This window comes from Gadus morhua, chromosome 4 (genome assembly GCF_902167405.1).
Source record: "Gadus morhua chromosome 4, gadMor3.0, whole genome shotgun sequence".
Taxonomy (NCBI): Eukaryota; Metazoa; Chordata; class Actinopteri; order Gadiformes; family Gadidae; genus Gadus; species Gadus morhua.
In genome coordinates this window covers 7,069,274-7,093,370 of record NC_044051.1, presented here as the reverse complement: position 1 = coordinate 7,093,370, position 24,097 = coordinate 7,069,274, and the positions used below count along the sequence as shown (strand labels likewise).

At 43.9% G+C, this 24,097-nt stretch overlaps 3 protein-coding genes across 5 annotated transcripts in view; 1 reads left to right on the top strand and 2 right to left on the bottom strand.

Annotated features, from left to right (window-relative positions):
• Positions 1-5,999, top strand: part of myrfl (myelin regulatory factor like) — a 62,049-nt gene extending 56,050 nt beyond the window's left edge. The window contains exon 25 of the mRNA XM_030353807.1: positions 5,852-5,999. Within this exon, the coding sequence (XP_030209667.1) occupies positions 5,852-5,941 (90 nt within the window). The 3' untranslated portion in view covers positions 5,942-5,999. The remainder of the gene's footprint in view (positions 1-5,851) is intronic.
• Positions 6,000-8,379: 2,380 nt separating this feature from the next.
• On the bottom strand, positions 8,380-20,469 carry LOC115541887 (flocculation protein FLO11). 3 transcript variants are annotated; one of them, XM_030353803.1, is made up of 6 exons: positions 20,198-20,469; positions 15,950-16,290; positions 13,113-14,327; positions 9,345-12,722; positions 9,147-9,200; positions 8,380-9,040 (listed from the first exon to the last, which is right to left on the bottom strand). In XM_030353803.1, exons 3-6 carry the CDS (start codon positions 14,242-14,244, stop codon positions 8,982-8,984), a joined length of 4,623 nt encoding a protein of 1,540 aa, XP_030209663.1. In that variant the 5' UTR covers positions 14,245-14,327; positions 15,950-16,290; positions 20,198-20,469; the 3' UTR covers positions 8,380-8,981. The 3 variants fall into 3 exon arrangements, with proteins under 3 accessions (XP_030209663.1, XP_030209662.1, XP_030209664.1); XM_030353802.1 differs by lacking the exon at positions 15,950-16,290; XM_030353804.1 differs by lacking the exons at positions 13,113-14,327; positions 15,950-16,290.
• Positions 20,470-21,274: 805 nt separating this feature from the next.
• The window catches only part of ttll12 (tubulin tyrosine ligase-like family, member 12), an 18,107-nt gene continuing 15,284 nt past the window's right edge, over positions 21,275-24,097 (bottom strand). The window contains exons 13-14 of the mRNA XM_030353811.1: positions 22,969-23,107; positions 21,275-21,634 (exon numbers count right to left, since the gene is read on the bottom strand). Coding sequence (XP_030209671.1) covers positions 21,483-21,634; positions 22,969-23,107 — 291 coding nt within the window. The 3' untranslated portion in view covers positions 21,275-21,482. The remainder of the gene's footprint in view (positions 21,635-22,968; positions 23,108-24,097) is intronic.

The window sequence follows — 24,097 nt, the reverse complement described above, 5'->3', positions numbered from 1 at the left end:
AGAATCGGTATTGGTTGATTGGGAGCTTAAGTATGGACTGGAGGGACTGTTTTCCCATGTGGACTGATTGTTATCAGTCCACATGGGTGGCTCTGTGCTAGCCATGGAATGACTCTTGTACTTCTGAAGCGCTGCTGTGGACGTCGTCAGATGTTTTTTGGTAATTAGGTGGTCCTTTGAAACTGATGTCGATTTACTGGAGTTGGACCTCTGTACGTGTTAAGAGATCCTTGGCTAAGCTCGGTGGAGGAAGACTCTGGTCTATGTGTGGTCTGGGTGAGCTCTATATATACTAGTCACCAACTGGGGTGTGCGTGCGAAGGCATACTTAAGCTCCCGGGAGTTTAATTATGGACTGGAGGAACTGGTTATGGATATGACGCATACGGCTGTATGCCAATAATCAGGCGATGCGGATGCCAAGAGGTTGGCCTGAGCGGAACATCTCCGCGGAAGTCCCCAGGAGCGAAGTATGCGGATTCAGCTATTAATTTAATCTCATCTCATTTAAAGTCGGTTTTAATATGAAATAGTTATTCTGTATTCACAAGCGGTATGTATGTTCATCGTTTAATTGCACTATAGGCTTTTTTTTTGTATCGTCCTGTTTTGATCAGAATATGCCAATGTTGTTATCAATAAAAAAACTTTTGCAAAAGGCAAGCCGATGCACTTCTCCATGTTGATAAGAGCATTAAAATGAGAACAATTAATGGGACAAAGAAATCAAGGGATATTTAGCATAGAAAAAAGATTTGCGATTAATCACGATTACTCGTGAGTTAACTATGACATCAATGCGATTAATCACGATTAAATATTTTAATCGCTTGGCCTCCAGAGTGTTAGATTTCAGCTTATTTCTAAATTGTTCGGACGGACTCTGCGTTGTGTATTTTCAGTCGTAGTAGTAATTCTTGAAGTCTAAATCAAAGCAACTTGACAGGTTGGATCAGAGGGTTGAATAGATGGTTTATTCCAGGATGTAATACAGCGAGATACAGACTTAGGTTGAATAATCTATAGTGGACCCATTGAGGAGCCGTTTGATGACTTGTTCCTTGGCTGTCGAACCTTCTTTTCGTCTAACCAAAGGGTTGGGGGGATTATTATACAAAAAGGGGATACATGAATAACACGTGAACAGACGCACTCTCAGCCTTGATAAGGTATCTGGCCCTGGCTATGTCCCGGAGGACCAGGTCGGTTCAACCTTGTTGAGACATAACAATGGCAGAATATTGGAGATAACACCTTGTATCAGTATGAGAGGCCCTGGCCTGTTCCTAGACTAGAAATGTGAACAAAAGAGAGACACTAAGATACACCAACATTCTACATTCCTCCCTCTTGATCATACTAAACATAGTTTAAAGATCACCCACAAAATGAGAATTCAGTGTATCTACTGGTAAAACATTAACAATTAACTAAATCAATGAAAGAAAGCATAAAAGGCAATAGACAAGTAAATTCAAAACATGCACAAGTAAACCAGGTAGGCTACTATAATAAAGGAAATAACAAACTCATTAGGTTACTCAAGATCAAACCAAAACAGACAAAAAATTTAAAGAATCAAGAAAGTCAACTGTCCAGACACCTCCCTCTGCTTGGCACAGCAACATCACAGACAATACTGCATGACTCAGTTGGTTTTGAGTAGCAGTTGCAACAGAGTTCTTTTCCAGCTGATTGCCACCGCAGGTGTGATGGGGGATGAGGATGAAAGTTCGTAGTAGGGCGTCAGGACAAAACACAGACACAGTTCAGTTCAAGGACTCATCCCAAGGACTCAACAAGTGTCCGTGTCTCCTGGATCTCCCAGGTACGATGAAACATGAAACAAAGAAAAAGTGCAGTATCAGTCATGGGGGAGGCATTGTCACAGCCTCCAACAGTAATAATAATCAAAATGATTTGATAAACAATGAAAAATGATCATACAAAAATAAATCGCTTGATTCGAAAAATTGTTATATCAGTAATCAGCATTCTATATGCCCACTCTATATGCCCACGTTATTGATCCTCTGCGCTGGTTGGTTTAAGCACATTAGCAACTGGGTACATTAGGTTACTTCAGGCCAACTTCGCTAGGCCCAGGTACATCTTCATACAACAGAGGCAAATCTATCAATCGTTCAGGATCTATTTTCTCTAGAACATCACTCTCAACAGACATGCTTATCATGCTACGCACCATTACAAGCCTCTGCCGACTAAAACATGAAGCAATTCAAAAAGAGGCATAGATAGAATCGCCTTGTGGTCAACTGTCATTTAATAGAAATCTGACAGATTATTACCTGGTCATGTTATAAACCAGCTGGAAATCGTGGATTTTCTGATAAAGACTAGCTAGCCTCTTTGACAGATGAAACAGCAGAAACTATGTTAGGTGCGCTCATGCTGCATTTTGGTATTGCAGGAGACGCCCAATCACCAATCAGAGGTAAGAGATTCCAGCAGGAAGGTTGCGCTCGATTACAAAGACCTTTTGAGCCTGTTCATTAGTGTACAGCATCCGTCCTCTCATTGCTTGTGTAAACTTAAAGGTAGAATATTAGATTTGAGGACGAATCAATAGGGTGGGCTAAGGCAAGTTTTGGTTGGGCTTCAGCCCACCAAAAAAAAACAAGGTCTAGCTTCGACACTGACTTGCAAGACCCATTCAGCAAAACTGCAAGTCTTCTCAAGATCCTCATCACCAAACCAATGTCAACAGCAGAATCAGAGAGATGCTTCTCCACCTTTAAAGAGGATAAAGACTCCTTAAGAACATTATGGCTCAAGATCGCCTCAATGCTCTGGCTATGCTATCTATAGAGAAAAAACTCACACGGGTCATTCCAGATTTCAATAAAAGGGGTTATTGAGACAAATAAAGCTTACTTACTTACTTACTTACTTACTTACTGTATATAGTTCTCTGCAAACCTATGGTGGGATCAGGCCTTCAGTGTGCATATTGTATATAGTCCTCTGCAAACCTATTCAGTGTACATACTGTATATAGTTCTCTGCAAACCTATGGTGGCATCCAGGCCTTCAGTGTGCATATTGTACTGTATGTAGTCCCCATTTGTCTAAATGCATACTAATGCAGACTGTAGATATATATATGAATGAAGTTTACCAACACAATGGCTTGGCCGTAACACACTCACCCATTATCTCTATCTCACTCACACACTTACACAGAGAGAGAGAATGTTACCTTGTGTGTAATTCACAGTTTTAGTTGATGTAACTGCACTCTTAATGTTGCTGAATTCTACAACACAACTAAATTAACTTAAAAATTAGTTCCCTGGCCCCATTCGTCTTTATAAGTAAATGTTCTGTTCTGGCTTTATTATTTTGTCAGAATGCTTCGTTTGTTTGTGAAAAACACAAAAAAATCTTCTGGGGGAGGATCCCCCCAGACCCCAATACAGGGGTTTGGAATGCAAACGTTCAGCCCCACCTCAAATAAAATCCACCAGCCGCCACTGCCATCATCGCGTTCGGGGGATGGAATGAAGGGCTCCCGGGGGGAAGCCGATGGGCTAGGGACTGGGAATGGTGGTTCTATGGGAGAACTTAACCCTACATTTTATGGTAAACTATGATTATTATTAGGCCTATATAACATATATACTTTAATGGTGGAAGGTAGCTGATCACCTCTCCCCTATAAGTTAGGTTTGACATGGCGCCAGGGAGCAAGTTCACTCAGTTCCTATCTTGTGTGCTTTTTCAAGGGTAAAGCTGACATGTACACCATCGTTTAGTATGCATAATGGTTAATATATGTTCAAGGGTAAAGATGTGACCTGGAAAAATATGCTATGTAAATCAACCTTTGTGGTTAATGAATGGTCAAGGGTAAAGCTGTGACCTGGAAAAATATGTTATGCAAATCAACATTTTATGTAAGTCTGACCTCATATTATGTAAGGATTGGGTAGATATGGAGCAGGACGAGAATCATTCTGGAGTGTCTGGCGCTGGTAGGACTGATACTAACTGAGCAGTAGCAAACGTCGAACTGGCGCCGGCTGAATGGACCTACCAGGCTGAAGTAGGGAGTGGAGATTGTGGATTGATGGCAGGTGTGTCGGGAGGATGAGGGCCAGTGGCGTCAAGCGACCACTAGATGGAGGTGTTGGACCGTGTAGCAGGAGGCGGCGTAACACTTCAAGTGTGTGATTGTGGAATACATTCATGAAGCAGCTGGTGTTTGTCTCTGACTGTGGTATTAACTAGTTAACCTTAACAAATGAGTCATTATAAGTGAGGGTTAGGGTTAGAATGAGGTTAGCTGGATAGAGATTACAGCTTCAGCGGTCCCCGGCCGGTCACCCTGGGGCCAGCTACATACTAAACATGAGGAGAATGAAGGGGCTCCTTTCAGAGGGCTGTCAGGAGGTGTTGTGGTTGGAATTTCGGGCCCACGCATATCGTTTCTGTGTAAACTGTTTGGAATAAAAAGCCATCCGAACTTATAACAAGTATACTAATTTAATTAAGTTATAAAGGTACAATAACATACAACAATCATACAACGAACATAAAACAAACAGAACAATCCAAGGCCTAACATTCAATCATCCGAGGCCTAAAATGGGATTTGCACTTAGTCTCTCTCAGAGCTTTGAGTGTTGTCAGGATGTAGTAAAACTATAGTATTGGTTAACCAGATGGTCAACTATCGATTAACTTCCTCAGGATTTAATACAGTGGGAAGTAGCCAGGCCTAATCAGTTGGAGCCCTGGCTTCAACTTGCAGTCAGAGAAACAGAATTTGAAAGTAGAATTTTTCCATTAGTGTGATGACACAAGGGTTTCCCTCAGGTTGTTGTCCTTCGCTGTTTCCAGTCATGTAGAGGATGCAGCTGCCCCCCCTAAACCCTGTCCCTCTCTCTCCCACCAGCTCCACAGAGCTGCTGGTGGTGCACCTATGTGAGGTGGAGGAGTCTGCGTCCTGCATGCTTCGGCTGTACATGGACATGGTGACAGGCACCCGATACCCCTCCAACACCTATGTAATGTGGTAGAAAAAATCTGAATTCTATCACTTCAACTTACTAAGAGAGCATGAGAAATCCGGAGTCCGGAGCAAGTATGACATAAGACTTTATTGTTGAACAAGCAACAACAAATCTGAGTAATTTGCAAAGCACTCCCGATCATATGATCCCGGCCTTTTTATTCTCACAAATCAAGCTGTTCTCTCGCTGATATGCTCGCCCACAGCATAGGTCATGGGCTGAACACACCCACAGTATGACAGCTTTGTGCCTATTCCTCTGTGCGTGTGTCTCCATCCACTTCCTGTGTGTGTGTGTGTGTGTGTGTGTGTGTGTGTGTGTGTGTGTGTGTGTGTGTGTGTGTGTGTGTGTGTGTGTGTGTGTGTGTGTGTGTGTGTGTGTGTGTCCATGAGTGGCCTCTCCACGTGGCTCGTCTACATCACAGCTCCTATGACTTCAGGTCCACTGTGGCGGTAAGACCCAAACATACTGTAGCACCACTACTAGTAGTAACACACAGACTATTACAAACACAACTGACTACTTACAGCAGACTACTTGCACACAACTGACTACTAACGCACAACAGACTATTACTAACAATTTAAATATACTTAGATGCAACCACTACTGCTAGTACACAAAAAAAAAAAAAAACGAACACCTAAACAAATAGTACTAATACACACTAATATATGTCACTAACACCAAATGAGACCCCAGAACATCGTAACATTAAGGCCCTGCTGTTGAAGAACCAAACACGAATGAACACATGAATGCTCTATATCCCTTGTGGACGGGTGATATTCACTCAAACTCCTCCTCCTCTCAAGGGCCAAGCAGACTGCACTACTGACCGCCACTCAGCCGGGGCCCTCTTCACAGACTACCACTTCCACTTCTACAGACACTGCACCTACTGACACTCACACACACACACACACACACACACACACACACACACACACCTCTTTCACTTCTACAGACACTGTACAGACTGACTGACTGACACACACACACACACACACACACACACACACACACACACACACACACACACACACACACACACACACACACACACACACACACACACACACACCCCACTCACCTCTACAGACACTGTACAGACACACATCCACGTCAATAACTGTATGCTTAGATTGTATTGTTCGTGTCTGTAGGAATTTTAATTGGTTTAAAACGACAGCCTTTCGAAGATGATTGTGAATGTGTCTCACTTTTGAAATCACTTACATCTGATCATGGTAACTAGATGAATTGATTGAAACTTTGATTAAAAATATCTGAAAAAAATTATTGTTTTTGAATATTTGTACCATACGGTTTTGATGTTTTAACATGCGCGCGCACACACACACACACACACACACACACACACACACACACACACCTTTCACTTCTACAGACACTGTACAGACTGACTGACACACACACACCCCACTCGCTTCTACAGACACTGTACAGACACACATCCATGCCAATAACTGTATGCTTAGATTGTATTGCTCATGTCTGTAGGAATTTTAATTGGTTAAAACGACAGCCTTTCGAAGATGATTGTGAATGTGTCTCCCTTTTGAAATCACTTACATCTGATCATGGTAACTAGATGAATTGACTAAACTTTGATTAAAAATATCTGATTTGTGTATTCTGTGTATTATGTGTATTATGTCTCCAAATTATGCCAGAAATAATCATTTTTGAATGCATTCCTGATCCATTTCCGACCTGATCTTGGATATAGATTATTCCCTGACTCAAAATCTAGTCTTGATTCAGTCCATATAGGGGTCTCCTTTCAGGATCTACTCTAGTCCACTGTGTTTTTTTTATATCATTATGTATTTATTTTTAATATACATTTACTATATTCTGATTCTAATAACGACAAAAGGTAGAATCTTTTTGGAATAAATAGTAATCAATGGACGTTGTGAATCGATTCATAATCATAGAAGATAAGAATCCCCATTTAACTAAGACCTGTTGGGGGATGTGGAATGTGGAATGTGCTGAAGTGGTGGGTGACGGGGGTCGCCTCTTGAACCGTGCAGAACGGGTTGAATTTTACACGGTGAAAACATGAGACAATAGACAATGACCCAGGAGCAAGCTTGGACATGACGCAGCTTGCCCACTGCATCCATCCGTCAATGGACGACGGAAGGCGCTTCTGACGGATGGGGGAGTGGTATTTGCCGAAGGAGCCAGACGCAGCCACGATCTGACTGGCTGACGGATCCGACGCAGCCTGAAAAGTTAAAAAAATGTCAACTTCTGACCGCAAGAGATGGAGCCGACGGAACGGACGGACCCACAATGCATTTCGGGATCGCCCTATCCAGTCCCCAGTGGGCAAGGGGTGTGAAGGTGGGGTTGGATACGAGCCCCGAGTGACTTGTTGTCCAGTTTTTACAGTGCACTAAGAACAAACACTCAAGTGAATGGCCTGCACCTCTTTGCAAACTATTTTGATTAGGTTTTAGCATGGGCGTCCAACCTTTTTTTAACCCGAGAGTGTGGTAAAAAATAATCTAATTCAATCACTTCAAGAACAAGCAACAACCAAGCCGAGTCGTTTGCAAAGCACTCCCGATCATAAGATCCCGGCCTTTTTATCCTCACAAGTCAAGCTGTTCCCCATATGATATGCCCGCCCACAGCCAGTCAGTCATGCATTCCTTCAGGCATTTGGTCAACATCAGATAATCTAAACATTAGGTTGAGGTCAGTACCCCTTGACCCCAGACTCTCTGGTGCCGTGTCGAGTTCCATAGCACGCGCTGACCCCACACCCTCTGGCGCCGTGTCAAGCCTTTCCTATGAATCCAGGTGTTTTAGCTACTTTCCACTATTAATGTATCTATATGATATATAGGCCTAATAATATTCAGTTAACATAAAAAGTAATGGTTAATTTTTCCCATAAGAGCTACTTCATTGGTATTGAGTCATACGAAGGGCACCCATTTTGATACTCTTCTGAAATAACGAATTTGCTCCGTTTGCCTTTAGTTGTATATTATTATTGATTAATGATACTTATCTATGTGAAGACACTGATCATGTTAATGATTTCTCACAATAATTATCAAAAATGACTTAAAAAAGGTGGGAAAGAGTTGATCAGGAATGAGTTTTTTTAGAACAGGCCTGCGGGTGCCTCATATGGCACTGTGTTGGTGATCCCCGGGTTACAGAATAGGACAGGTTGTATGATTAAGTTATAGAGTAGGAATAGTTGTGTGATTAATTTATGAAGTAGGACAGGTTGTGTGATTGAGGTTATAAAAGTTAGTGGATCACTCCCCACCAAATAAAACAGAATATCAAATTGCATACAAATGTCATATATTTTAATTGAAAAAAAATCAAGCAGCATCCACAACGATGACGTAACATAAAATATCTATGTAAAAGTAGTGGGAACACAGTGCAGTAGTCGTCAAGAGTAACTATATACATTCAGTTGGAGCTGTTGCAAAGATAGATCCTACTTGCAGCTTCCCTTTACCCCCCCCCCCCCCCCCCCTGTAAAAGATAGCTCGGACTTCCATTGACGTATTTCAATGCGTTTTCAGCAAAACAATCGCAAGTCCACTTACAAAAAGTGAGGCTTATAAAAAATTAAATAAAAAATGTATAATGCCCAAACGACAGAACAGATTTTTAATGATGTTGTAATATCATAATATATTTATGATGTATTATTGTCAGTGAGTTTTAAAAAACACACCTTTGACAGTTAAGACAAAAGTTGGCAACAAAGTTTTATGCATTAAAGTTTGACCCTCTTATAGTATTGAAAAATGTATATACAATTATAAAATTTAAATCACAAAAAAATAACGTCCACGTACTGAATAAGATTCTTATTTTCAAAATGACCGACACTTTCTTGATAGTGCTTTGAACCCGAGGTAGAAAAAGGTTGTGCTACCACTGGCTCAACTGCTCAACCTCGGAAGGACTCGACGGCCTAGGCTTTCTGGAAACTAGAAACAAAAAGGGGAACAAATATACCATCAGAACCTTGAAACAGACGCTCTTTATACCAACACATTGGTCTGTTTATTAAAAGACGACGTGATGAGTACTTACGATTCCTGCTCTCCGGTGTCTGACACCACTTGTAGCCCTCGCCTACTGAATGCCCTGAAATCACCACCAAGAAGATGAATAGATGTTAAACATTAAAACGCAAGCAACAGGTTTTCAGGGACCGCTTGTGATTACAGACAAACTATTTCATATTAAAACCGACTTTAAATGAATAAATTAATGGCTGAATCTGCATACTTCGCTCCTGGCGGCCCCCGCGGAGGTGTTTGTCCCGAGTCAACCGCATCGCCTGATTCTTGGTCCTCTTCATCAGCAGCGTGGTGGGCGCAGTATAACAACTGTTCTTCTGTTGGGCTGGGTCGGGACAGGGTTCCAGCTCAGCATCTTTCCCTGCATCGTGTTCCTCCGAAATGTCAGCATTTTTGGAAGAGGAGGAAGCATGTCGCCTTGTGTCCTCCGGCCCAGAGCTGTGCCGCCGTGATATTCTGGTTGAGACATAGTTATCTTTCCATTCTTTGCGGATCTGTTGCCTTGCCGACTCCTTTGTGCTCCCAGAAGCATCTGAGAATGTGACTCTTTTAGGATCGATAGAATATCTTCCGGTTTTAGAGGATTTGGAGATCATACTGGATTTCAACTGCCCTTTACTGGAACTGGGAGCTGTTTCGGTGAGAAGGGACGGCTTCGGGTGAACGGAATCCTTTGTCTTGTCGGCTCTGCGACAGTAGTGAGAGATTCGTTTTTTGGTATTTTTTATTGAGTGGCAGCTGAAGTATGGATTGGTTTCCAATGTTGACTGATTGTTATGGTCACCTGAGGATGCGGTCCTGAATGGCGGTATACCGCTAGAGAATGCCATCCTTGGTGTCTCTTTGCCGCCTGAGGACGCCGTCCTGGGTGGCTCTGGGCCACTAGAGGACGCCGTCCTGGGTGACTCTGGGCCACTGGAGGACGCCGTCCTGGGTGACTCTGGGCCACTGGAGGGCGCCGTCCTGGGTGGCTCTGGGCCACTGGAGGGCGCCGTCCTGGGTGGCTCTGGGCCACTGGAGGGCGCCGTCCTGGGTGGCTCTGGGCCACTGGAGGGCGCCGTCCTGGGTGGCTCTGGGCCACTGGAGGGCGCCGTCCTGGGTGGCTCTGGGCCACTGGAGGGCGCCGTCCTGGGTGGCTCTGGGCCACTGGAGGGCGCCGTCCTGGGTGGCTCTGGGCCACTGGAGGGCGCTGTCCTGGGTGGCTCTGGGCCACGAGAGGACGCTGTCCTGGGTGGCTCTGGGCCACTAGAGGACGCTGTCCTCGGTGGCTCTGGGCCACTAGAGGACGCTGTCCTGGGTGGCTCTGAGCCACGAGAGGACGCTGTCCTGGGTGGCTCTGGGCCACTAGAGGACGCTGTCCTGGGTGGCTCTGTGCTAGCCGTGGAATGAGCCTTGTACTTCTGAAGCGCTGCCGTGGACGTCGTCAGTTGCTTTGGGATAATCAGGTGGTCCTTTGAAACTGATGTTGGTTTATTGGAGGTCACATGTTGCCCGGAATTAAATGCATTTACTTTCTGTTCTCCGATTGGGCCATCGAGCATTTTACGTTTCTCAGAACGTAATTTCTCGTCTCTCGTCTTATATTTTGGTTGTCCGTTAGCAGAAGTAACCGGATTGTTTTTCTTGGTTCGTTTCGAGAGTCTGTAGTCATCTCTTTTGTTCTTAGGGATGGTCAATTCTGCCATCAGTGTCACTGGATCACTTTGTTCAGAAGGCATCTTGAAAAACAAGCGAGGGATTATGGGATTGGGTTTTGGGAGTTCATGACTAGTTGAGACCCGCTCCTCTGCTCCAGCCACACAGGGGGGCTTTTGGTCAATCTCCAAGTCAAGGAATGCCCTTTGTTGAGGCCCCTTTACTGGATACCTGTGACCTTCAGCCAAATGTCCAATTCGTAGAACTGGGAAATCATCTCCCCCGTCCTCCGATTCAGACAACCTCAAGCCCTTTGCACCTCTGCGTTTTAACTTGGCTCCTTCATCGGTTAGTTTCTTTAGTCCTTTTAGAATGGCTGTTTGATCGGTTTTTGCATGACATTTTGTTGGAGCTTTTTTAAATTCAACAGAACTGCAATCACCTTCAGATTCTATCGGGCTGCTTTTAGGTTCAGGTGTCATGGGTACATCCGTCTCCAGGCTCGTTTCCATCTCCACTTCGAACACACAGCTGTCATCCGTGCCGTCAGAGAATGTGATTGTACGAGGCCGTTTGGCAGAATATAATTTTTCACACGTTTTCCTCTTCTTCTTCTTCAGTGATTTGGAGAGATTTCCGTCTTCCCAGCACTGAGGGGACACTGTTAAATAGTTGCAATTGGACTCCGAGGACGAGTAGTCACTGCTGTCTTCGGTGTCACATGAACTGGATCTTTCTCTGCACCGGAGAACAATGTTTCCATTACTTGATTCTGCTGGGATGCCTTCTGTGGGTGTTGGCACAGGGAGATCATCAGAAACAATTATAATCTGAGAATCTTTATTGCTACAGGGATTTAGGCAAGCCTTTTCTCGTAGAAAGCTATCAAGGGTATCAAACACTTCCAACTGCCTCATGGGAGAAGTTGGCAAAGGTTTTTTGGTTGTTGAAGGCAGCATATTTTTACCACTAGATTGGGTTTTTGCTTGGGAGACATGGTTTACATTCGCTTCAACAAATGCAAGGTATGTTATTGCCACCGGAATCATCAGCCAATCCTCTTCAGCATCCTCCTCTTCAACCATGGGGCTTATGGCTTCAGTCACCTTCTCTTGAATTTCAGTATCGGTAGATCCATCTTCTTCAGTAGAAAGGTCCATTGTATCCTCGTCTGAACTAATGTAAATGACTTCCTGCTGCAGAGAACGACCTGCATGAACCTCAGGTAACAAACCAGGAATCAAACCAGTTTTGTCACCATTTGAGGTTCCGTCACGAGACTGCCTTGCGGAATTAAACAAATGTTTTGAAAGGGCCGGGACATTTGTGGGACTCCCAGATTTGATAGGTTGTCTGACATTGTTTGACAGTTGTGTCCCCGACGGCTCATCTATGATTAAACATACATCTGTGGAAATTTGTGTTTCAGAGATATCTTCATAGACGGGGCAATATTTAGAGGAAGCGCCACTCAAATTTCCAATTGTGGTTTCAGAGGGAAGCCTATTTGACTGCAAATCCAGAGCCAGAATGTCTTCGCCATTTTGAATGTCGTCTTCTGAAATGTATTCATAACTCTGGCTTTTAAACCAGTGTTCTTCTTTGCATGACATTTGTATTGATTTGGCCATGTCCATTTCTGTATTAGTCTTCCCTGCTTGCCAATTATTCACTAAACTCAGAGTCCCCGTTTCTCGCGCCTCCGGGTGACCCACGTACGAGACGGGGTGCAGAGCGCCTGGCTCTTTGTCTCGATCCTCGAGGCAGTTGGCGATTAGCCATGAGGAGGTGTACTTGTGTCCTTGTGTCGCACCGTTTTCAACCTCTGAGGCAGCTCGCTGCTCTATGAACTCCTTTGGGGTTGTTCCTGAGAGTGCAGAGAGAATCACTGGATTCTCGTTGTCGTTCTTTGCACAAACCTCCGCAGCGAGCATCATAATTTTCGGGTATTCTGTGGATGTAAAAACATGAACATCATCTTTATTTCCATTCCAATAACACTGCAAGATGGAGTCATAAATGTCCTCAGCGGGGCTAGTTACTTTACAAGGGATAGAGTTTGTAGTGGAGACTAGCTCTTTCATTGCAAAAAATGAGTAACTAATTATTGGCACAGTAGAAAACTCTGCTATAGCACCCTGACAGAGTTTTGTTTTACAATAGTCGACATCCCCAATGTCCCCCTTTTCGTCAACGCATATATTGTTAAAAATGGGTTTGTCCCCAGTTTCACACAAGATATTTGCATCCCATAATTTAGTTAAATCAAAATCTGGGGCCTCCTCTGTACACTCAATTAAAGATACAGTGTGCGAGTTATTTAAAGCCGTGATTTGTGTACCTGTGGAGTCCTTTTCTGGTTTAGGTTGGCCATCTTGCTTTAAAACATTACGAGTCAACGCTGATTGCTTCTCTTGAATCCCTTTTCCGAACGCAGTGGACCACTTCTCATTCCCGTTGCAGTCGAGAGCTGGACTACCAGCACTCCCGGCAGAAGAAACGCAGATTTCCTCCGATGATGCGGTAGAGGTGACATGCCGGGGTGCTGATTCGTCTATTTTCAAATGTAATGAACCAGTGTTCTGCTTGCTTGGCAGGCATACATTTAAGGTACTGGAACTCAAACAATGTGTCCGTTCTGCACCCTTGCTCCCGCCACACTGGGTCCGTCCCGCCATTATGTTAGACACTCTTTCCATAAGGAAATCATGAATGTGGGCATCAGTAAAACGTTTATTTTTGCTCATTGCTTTGAGCTTAAGGTGAGCTGGGTGTGGAACAGGGCAAGGGGTGTGAGAGCAATGCTCTTTCCCAACTGAAGAAGGATCCTGACTATGTGTACTCACTAACTGTGATGCAGATGATGTGCTTACTGCTGGAACACTGGGGCGACGCTCACTCTGTTCAAACGAGTGCAGTGGTTGGTGCCGCTTTAAGGCAGAGATCTCTCCTCCCAATTTAAGTTCTTGACGTCTGCGCCCACACTGTGAATCTGGACCGTCGTCCTCATCACCGGCCAAGCTGCCAGTCAGTCTACAGTTTTTCTGAGCAGACTTACTCCACTCACAAACCTCCCTCCTTGATTGGCCCTTCTGTGACCATGAATGTTGATAGTGTGATTCGACTAATGGTGGTAGGTTATGCGTTGCCCTAACATGAGGATTCTGCCTCTGCTGCTGATGGACCCTCCTCAACACGCCATGGTCCTCCGAGGGTGGAGGAGACAGAGCTGTGATGCGTCCCCCATTATGAGCAAGTTCCTTGGGTCCAACAGTACTGGCGGGGAAGTATGGCGTTGGAATCGATGCAGGGGACACCCAAACGGTGGCAGTGGAGTCCATCCTATTGTAGCCATTGGTACCTGCGGCACGTCGCTCGGCCATGGAGGTACATGGGTTGATGTTCATCTGCCCTGTGGTGAGGGGCTGGGACATCTGAACGGGTGCCCCGTTGGGATCCCACCCTAGGTTCATGCCACCCTTTCAGATTTGCATGGGTATGGCTTGCATTGGGTTGACATGAAGCACAACCTTAAAGCTGGCAACGATCCTCTGGTCTGGAGAATAGAAAAAACAGAACAGAAATTGGTTTCCAGCGGTTTTCTTGTTTTCAGTGATATACTTTTGCAGTTCTCTTCAGGAATATCAAAATCCTATTAGATGAAATCCTAGAGGTGTGTCGTTTGTGTTAGTTGCATTTCCCTGGTTGACGCCAGGGGACGGGTTCCATGTAGAACAGTGTGGCAAGGCAGCCTACACAATTCAGTGTAGGCAAGGCAACTTTATTTATATAGCACTTTTCATACACGAGGCAGACCCAAAGTGCTTCACATAGAACCATCGTCCTACAACAAAATGTAACTAAATAATAAAGATAAATAAAAGAAAACAAAGGCAAAGTTTAAAAATGCATTGAAGAAAGGGCAATTTGTTTAAGATTAAGCAGAAAGCTAAAGCAAAAAATACAATGAAGAAATAAAAAAAAATAGATACGCCTAAGAAAATAAAGAGAAAACGCCATATTGTCCAAATGAAGAATCACAAACTTCTTACCCAGCAAGAGTGTGTCTGCCTAGTTTTTAGGACATGGCAAGACCACTTTTCAACCTCTCCTTTCACCAGGGTGGTTTTCTCACTGTTCAGGAGGTCCTTACACATGGTGTTACCACCAGAGTCTCGCTTCATAGTTCACTGAGGTTAAACTTTTGCAGGAGAGGGCAAATCCCTATCTACACTCTTCAAAACTCAAGCAGGGGCAACAGGTCTTAGCTAAATGGAGATTCTTATCTTCTATGAATCGATTCACAACGTCCATTGATTACCATTTATTCCAAAAAGATTCTACCTTTTGTCGTTATTAGAATCAGAATATAGTAAATGTATATTAAAAATAAATACATAATGATATAAAAAAGACAGTGGACTAGAGTAGATCCTGAAAGGAGACCCCTATATGGACTGAATCAAGACTAGATTTTGAGTCAGGGAATACTCTATATCCAATATCAGGTCGGAAATGGATCATGACCTCAAGAATCGAAATCTACTACCACTACCACTACTACTGGAAACAGTGAGCAAAAACACCCATGCTGTCAAAGAAACCATTCACAAAAACGGATGCAATTCAATTTAAATTTGGCTGTTCAATAATATATATCCCAGTTAGCCCTGAAGCAACTTTAAACATAATATCATTGCTGCAGACATTGACATACATTTAGCATGCCTTTTCATGAACAGCATTGTTTACCTTTTCTGACACGGAAAGAATGATCGAGATCTCATTGCTGTGTCAATCCCCCCCCTCGGATAAGGCACCAAGACGTCAACAAAAGAACGCCACCTGCGGTCAGCCGAGTGGAGTGTTCAGTGGTTTTGGGAGAATGGCAAAAACTAAGGGTTTTACCCCTTTTCCTCTAAATCTGAGACTTATTTCATTGATTAAATGGTATAGATTACTACGATTACTATGCTGACCATGATGAGTAAAATTACTTATACGTTGAAAAAATAAACATTTTACGCCCTGGCTCTTTCAGTTCAACTTCAGTTCTGACAGGAAGAAACCAGTCCGAGCAAATCACTTTGGATTCAAAATATCCGGCAGCAGTTATCCAATAGTACATCGAGATTTTAAACAATGATAAAATAAATATTTTAAAATGAATGCCCTTACCCCAACTTTAAAAAAATAAAATGCACCGTTTCTCCGCCATGATGAGTTCCGCACATGAAAATGAGGCGGGAGTGGTGTTCTAACTCGATTGGATGATACTGGAACATGGGCAGTCCACTCGGAACAGATGTTCTCAGAGCGTGTCACTCACTAGTAGCAGGCTCCCAGGAGCAGTGCATACTTCCGCAAACCACCAGTGCTCAGCGGCCAAGCCTGGTATTGCAGCTGTTTAAGCGGGCTGTGGACGGGTCCCTTGATTTATGGAGTCCCAGAAGTAGATATGCCTGTTCACTCCAATAGAGCTCGTAAGTCCGCCCCTTCCGGTAGACCCCCTATGGGACCTATGAGATCGTAAAATATGAATGGGTTTCAATGGAGTGAAAGTAATTATTTTCTGGTCCCAGTCTTTATATGCCCCCGATTACACATATGTGGAGTAATATAAATTTTCATGCAAAGGAAACAAAAAAATTTGCGAAGAAGTTTGATAGTATTAGGTTTTGTGTGAGGCCGCTTTGTGATCTACAGCCCCTCGCTGCTCTCAACGCGAATGATATACGTCACCACCACTCTGGTACAGAAGATCACAATGGTGACCTCTCTGCTCCACCTCACCGCTTTTTTCCAAGGGGAAGATAACAGCATCGAAAGAGGTGAAAGCCATTATAAATCGGGGCATTTGTTAGGGATGGGCATGATTAAACGACGATCGACTAATTGATCGTTAAAAATTTCGTTGATTATACGTTTTTCATCGATTAAGCTAATGTAGTGTGCAATTAAACATTTTACCACACGGGAGCAATATTTAAATTTGCGGCTCCTCCCCCGCAATAAACATCCCGCTTGGAACGGTGAACTCCTTACGCCTAGCAGCTATAAAAACTACAAAATGACTTAATGCAGGCTATGTGGAAAATACGCCGACTTTGGCTCAGCCTGGCTCCGCCCTCTTCCGCTACGTAGCTGGCTGCCGTTGAGTACGAAAGGTGTACATCGCCACACACTTTGCGATTTGACCGTTTTCAGTACACTTATTTTCGCCCGATCTGAATCGGAACGCCCTACGTACTCAAACTTAGACTAGTACGTACGGATAGTATGTATATTGGAACACGGCGATGTAATCATGAAGCGGACGAGGCCACGGCGAAATCTGGTGTGGGACCAATATGATTTAAAAAATGACTTCTTGGGGAGCACTATAGGCCTACCACTCAAGGCGAGGTTAGCATCGAAGCAGAAATAAAGAACTTTCTGAGCCCCTGGATTGTGGAAAGTTGTTCCCCCGCATTGCCAAGTTAGCATGGAGGTATTTGTGCATCACTTAATATCTTGAACGCAAAAAAAGAACTACCTGCAAAGTAGTTCTAGTCAAATTGTCTGTTCAGCCCTGAAAACGAGAGCTGGTAAATTGTGAAAAATGCATTTAACTGTACTCCGAAAACGCGGTTATATCCTATAGTCCCTTTAGCAGGGGTCACCAACACAGTGCCCGCAAGGACCACATGAGGCGCCCGCAGGCCTGTTCTAAAAATAGCACTACTCATTCTTGAACAACCCTTTCCCACCTTTTTTAAGTCATTGTTGATAATTATTGTGAGAAATCATTAACATGACTTAATTAATTAACATGTCTTTACATAGATGAGTATCATTAATAGTAATAGTGTATAGAGTGTGTAGAACTGGGTGCCCTTCGTATGACTCAGTGCCCATGAAATAGCTCTCAGGTTCAAAAAGGTTGGTGACCCCTGCCCTATAGTATCTGTGGTATAAAGGCTGAATTGCGACGGTCTACACTTTCAACATAAAGACTACGTATTATAATTTGAAATTCGTCCCACCCTTTATACCACAGGGTCTATAGCATATAACCGCGTTTTCTGATTACAGTTTAATGCAACAGTAAGCTGACAACATCATTAGTTAACACCGCAACTGCAAATTAACCACATGGAGATAACCATGGCAACCGGTCGAACAAATTTTCTCATGGCGATAATTCTGCGCGCACATCCGCCGTGTTGATAAACAAATAATCCCCCTATAAATGAATGGTCATTTATTTTCTATAGCAAGTGACCATGGTATAAGCGGGATAATGCCCATGGACACCTGTCCAACATTAGTTCTGTCCTTTAATTCTTGTTTATTTGAATGGGAAAAAAAAATAACGGCCCAAATGTTAAAAATCGACTTTGACCGTCGGGAACAAATAATCGAATAATTTAATATTCTGACCCATCCCTAGTGACGTCACTTACGAGACGTGTAGTCTTTCTCATTGTGTTTTCCCTACAGCCTTTAACTGAACAATAAACGGTCAAACTGAAATGTGAAAAATGATTATTTGGACCCAAACAAAACAAATGTGTAATCCAAGGCATTTAAAGACTGGGATCAGAGAATAATACGTTTCTTTCCATTGACTCTCATTCTTATTTTCCTCGCCCAGAGGTCCAATCGAGGGGTCTACCGGAAGGGGCGTACTAACGTGCTCTATACAAGTGGGCAGTGGTGTATAAAGTACTCAAAAGCCATACTTAAGTAAAAGTACAGATACCTTACTGGAAAATTACTTAAGTTAAAGTAAAAGTCACCTTTTAGAATAGTACTTAAGTAAAAGTATTAAAGTATCTGATCTTTACTGTGCTTAAGTATCAAAAGTACTTTTCTGATATTAAATGTACTTAAGTACTGAAAGTAAAAGTACAAGTAACTGCTGTTAATAAAAAAGCAAAGGGTCAGAATTTTGAGAATAAGTAAGGAATAATCACCGAGAGGCCGGGCAATAAACAGTTTGATATGCCCGGCTCGTGGACGGCTTACCGCCCGAGACGCAGTCGAGGGCGGTAACCTTCCGAAATGTAGCGGAGTAAAAGTATCCGTTTTCTTCGCAAAATGTAGCGAAGTAAAAGTAAAAGTACAGAGAAATATAAGTAGTAAAGTAAAGTACAAATATCCAAAAAAACTACTTAAGTACAGTAACAAAGTATTTCTACTTCGCTACTATACAACACTGCAAGTGGGGTACAGGAATGTGTCTCCACAAAAAAATTCTGGATATCAAACAAAGGCTTCCATTTTCAAAAAGCCACGTCAAGCATTTTATTTTATTTCTGTATTTTTTGCAGGAGAAAGAGGAGTGGGCAGCTGAAAGGAGTCGTAGTGAAACAAATGTTGTTTCGGCCCGGCATAATAATTGTTAAATAATAATTGTTGTCCAGATGGCAGGAGGAGTGTAATTTAAAGATCATATATAGAGAATCATCGGGGGGTTATTAACTTATACTTCCATGTTCGGTAAACAATGCGACTGTGCTCACTCAGACCTCTCGCTAACGCTGCTACAATTCTAACAATGCTAGTTAACGAGAATATTTCTGCATCCGGCACGTCATGCACGAGGGAGTGGCTAGGCGCACTTTATGCGGAAGCAAATCTCTCTGATGTTCCTCTGCGCCATTGAGCAGTGCCGTGTATCCATACTTTCATAAGAATACTAAAACGAAGTACACTATCCGCACTCACTAAGTGCGGTAATTTTCACTGTGTATTCACACCAAACGCAGCTATAAAAGCTACAAAATGACTTAATGCAGGCTTTGTGGAAAATGCGCCGACTTTGGCTCAGCCTGACTTCGCCCTCTCCCGCTACGTAGCCAAGATGGCTTCCGTTGAGTACGAAAAGTGTACATCGCCACACATCTGAATCGTTACGCCCTAGGTACTCAAACTTAAGCTGTAAGTACGGATGGTATGGATATTGGAACACGGCACAGTATTCATAGGAATGGGCGGCTATAAATTAGTCCGCTGTCCTTTCTTTAATAGGTCCATAACCAAGGCTGCGTTAATGCACAGGCTGGGCTGAACCTGGGCTGAAGCCCCAGGGCCTACGACGATCAGGGGGCCTATCATGAGCTGCAGTAAATGTTGTTTTTATTTTTTTCCTACTGGCTCATGATAGGCCCCCGGATCGGTGTAGGCCCAAGACAATGTGATTTTTTGTTTGGGGCTTGCAAAGATCAGAGGCCTATCATGAGGCAAGAAAAAAGGGGGCCACTCGCCTAGAGTAGGCTACTGAACAACGGCGGTTGACCAATTCAAACTGAACTTATAAGTGTTTAACTGGTTAAAATTAAACCCTGTCTGAGTGATGCCAGCGACCAGCACCACTTAATACACACAATATAAAGCTCTTTATGCCCCATATAAAAGGCAAATCATTGCGCTTTATCACACCTGTCTTCGTCTCTCCGTGATTTACACAAGGTCCTCCCGGTCTCTACAGCGTCTTCCGACTGTCGTGTCCATCGTCGTTCTTCAATCATCAGAAAAGAAGAAAACTTCTGAAAATGCAGTAATCCACGTCGAATAATAAATCCAGTATAGTCCGAGATGGTGGAGAAGTCAACGTTATTCCATGGGAGCATATAAAGCACACCGCAAGACTGCGAGGTTACACAGCCGGGCACAACCTAACCGTCCTTGGTCCGATGTTGAGTTCTGCTTTATAAAGGGGCTGGGTTAGGAAGGCGTGGCCAGCCGCGCACCATATTGGTTGAGCTCGAAAGGGGCGTGTCCACATGCAGAAGTTCAGTCTCACATTTTGCAAGAAACAAAACCGAAAATGGAGGCAGATAACTTCACGCTACTTCTATTTTTTATGTATATATATATATATATATATATATATATATATATGTCAACTATATTATGCATATATTTATATATATGCATGCATGTATATTTATTTCTAAGAAGTATGAGAGATTTCTTCGATGGCTTGCTTTATAAAACTTCAAGGGGTTAACTTTTATACCAACGTTTTTTTTCACTGTCAGCTTCCTTTTCTGGTTATCCTTCTCTCCTCCCCCACAATCTCTGTTCACACTTTTGATCTACTTGTCCTTGAAGGTCCTGAATCAACAGCAGAGCTTTCGACAGAGACTAAATATTGTAAGAAAATAAAGGGGAGAATGTAGCGAATATAAGAAAAATTACAAACAATATCATTGGAATGGAGGCTGAGAAAACACAAGCTACAAGCTACAAGCTAAAAGCTTCCCAGGACACTACTTCAGACGCTTCTTAATGTGATGATCCATCACTTAGTTTCCCCTAGTAATACGAACCGCAGCCAAGACCAGTCAAAGAAACATGTAAACCATCTCCCAGCAGACATTGGGCTGCTCGGTGGAATCCCTCTCCCATGTTAACACATTGATGATCATTCCAGATGAAACCTTCAGTCCTACAGTTAGACTCAGTTATGAACCGCACATTTCTGTTATTCAAAAGTAACCTTTAAAAGAAAAGTAAGAAAAAAAAACTTTATTCATAGTTTTATTAAGAACTGGACACACATTGACCTTTTTAATCACCTAAATCCTCCTTTATTACTTTACACCTCCAACTGAATGCAGGTTTCTGCATTCAGTTCCTCCGCTAGCACTCAGCTAGCGCTTAGAGCCAAGATGGCAGCTGAATAAACCCCTAACCACAACATTGTGGTTCATGTGTGGGGTCAGAGGATCCGGGTGACCGGGCAGTCCTGGGGCTGATCCAGGAACAGCGTCTGGAACATGTGGTTGTAGAAGTCGGGGTGGTAGAGGCAGGCCCGTGCACAGTCGGGGCTGAAGTTCACCTCCAGGATCTGAGGCTTCATCACACGCTCGCCTGGATCAGGAGACGCGCGCGCGCACACACACACACACACACACACACACACACACACACACACACACACACACACACACACACACACACACACACACACACACACACACACACACACACACACACACACACACACACACACACACACACAGTAAGACACTACTTGCCAGCAAAGTGTTTGATGTAAGGGCCATGGTAATCCCCAGCTAGTTCGATCCCCGGCTCCTCCTAGCTGAGTGTCGAGCAGGACACCTCACCCTAACTGCTCCAGACGAGCTGGCTGTGTCCTGGTGTTGTCGCCGTCGGTTTGTGAATTTGTGAACGAATGGTTCGCTGCAGCCTTTGACTGGACCAGACTACAAAACACCCTTAAACTTCCCGTCCTTCCCCGCTCTCTCCGTCTTTAAACAAAATCTGCAACAAATCAAAGTTGACTCCTGCACTTGCTGAATAGGCCTTCTTGTCATGCCCTACTGATTACCTGTTTTATTGTATTGTATTATATTGTATTGTTCTAAGCGTCATTTATGTAACCTTGTTTTCACTTTTAGCACTCCCCTTCCACCTTCACTTAAAGAGCTTCTAGCTCTTTTCAGGCTACACTTGAAAATAAGAATTTTGTTCTTAATTTGCTTGCCTGGGTAACTAAAGGTTGATAATAAATAATGGTTCTAAAAGGTTGGATTTCGGTTCCATGTTGCACTGCGTTGCGTCGACGTCCAACCATAACTTAAGTCTGCTAAATGCCCTGAATGTTAATGAGTCTTAAAGGGTTAACATTCAGACCGGGGGAAGTGACACCAACGGAAACAAGTGGAGGGAGGGGCTGTCATGAAGAGATAGGGAGGGGCTGTCATGAAGAGAGTAGGATTGGCCGAGGCGGGAGAGGAGAGTCAACTGCTACAACACTGGGGGGGGGGGGGGGGGGGGGGGGGGGGGGGGGGGGGGGGGCTTAGAGGAAGGGAGCTTTCTCTGGGTGCAAAGAGAACTCATACAAATGCCTTTTAATCTTTGACTATTAAGATTGAAAACAAGGTTATATCATGATACATTATGAATAGGAAACACTTTTCCCCAACCCACACACACAAAAACACACGTACGCATCGAATGCACAGCGAGTCTGTGGTGGGCAGGGTTTCCTGCTGTTTCGTGCGACGGGTTTAGGTCGTTTTTCAGAAAGAAGATGGCGCTGATAAGTAGAGTGCATCCTCTTTCACAACAGCATTTCCTCTGGAAAAATGGCCTTCTAAACACACCACTCACCCCCCCCCCCCCCCCTACTCACCCTCTGTCCCCCTCTCAGCCACCGCCCCCCCCCCCCCCACACTCACCGCTGGGCCCTGTCCCCCACTTTAGCATGAGGTCCACTGCATAGATGGCTCGGGATGAGGGGTAGTCCCCCAGACCGTAGGGCGCCGGGCGGGAACCGGCTAACTGGAAGAGCTCTCCGAACACCTGAAACAGCTCTGCCTGCCGGGACAGAGAGAGAGAGAGAGAGGCATGGCACCAGGACACAGTCAGAGAGAGAGAGAGAGACATAGGAATATGATAGAGAGAGAGAGAGAGAGAGAGAGAGAGAGAGAGAGAGAGAGAGAGAGAGAGAGAGAGAGAGAGAGAGAGAGAGAGAGAGAGAGAGAGAGAGAGAGAGAGAGAGAGACACAGAGAGACACAGAGAGAGAGAGAGAGAGAGGCATGGCACCAGGACACAGAGAGAGAGAGAGAGAGAGAGAGAGAGAGAGAGAGAGAGACATAGAAATATGATAGAGAGAGAGAGAGACATAGAAATATGATAGAGAGAGAGAGAGAGAGAGAGAGAGAGAGAGAGAGAGAGAGAGAGAGAGAGAGAGAGAGAGAGAGAGAGAGAGAGAGAGAGAGACATGGCCCTGTAGTTGCAATTTTTGATAACGACTTATCTAATTTACTTCAACTAGCTATGAGCAATAGAAATCGGGGAGTCCGGAAAAAGTAATGACAGAGACTTTATTGTCACCCACAAAATAGGTGCAACAGAGCCGAGCATGTGGTTTGCAAAAGACACACTGACTGGGGCTCCGATCCCAGTCCCTCTTATCCACCCAAACTGAGCTGTCATGTATGTTATATGACCGTCCTGGTATATGTTCAAAATGGTCTCACATGGTATGGAAAGTTAGCCTTACATTCCCTTACGTGTGTGCTCATCTCCTGTGGTAAATGTAAATAATGGGAGGATGTCTGTAGCCTCGGCCCCAAAGTCTTTGGCGCCTTATTAGGCCATTGCTCTGGGTCCAGAGGTGGTTTCTCTACTTTTCCACCATTAATGTTTATGTCTGATGTATATAGGCCTGATAATACTCATAGTTAATACAAAAGTAATGGTTAATTTCTCCTACAGCCCCAGTACACAGGGCTTGCCTGTGTGTCTGTATACAGGGTTACTGGTATACAGGGTTACTGGTATACTGGGGATGGACAGCCGCC

Bases quoted from the DNA above. Each gene is read 5' to 3' on its own strand.
- LOC115541887 (XM_030353803.1), bottom strand. From the start codon at position 14,244: ATGAACCTAGGGTGGGATCCCAACGGGGCACCCGTTCAGATGTCCCAG. The intron at 12,723-13,112 runs GTACACAAATCA...TTACATCCACAG, and splicing joins ACCAGAAAAGGACTCCACAG to AATACCCGAAAATTATGATG. The intron at 9,041-9,146 runs GTAAGTACTCAT...TTTTGTTTCTAG, and splicing joins GACACCGGAGAGCAGGAATC to TTTCCAGAAAGCCTAGGCCG.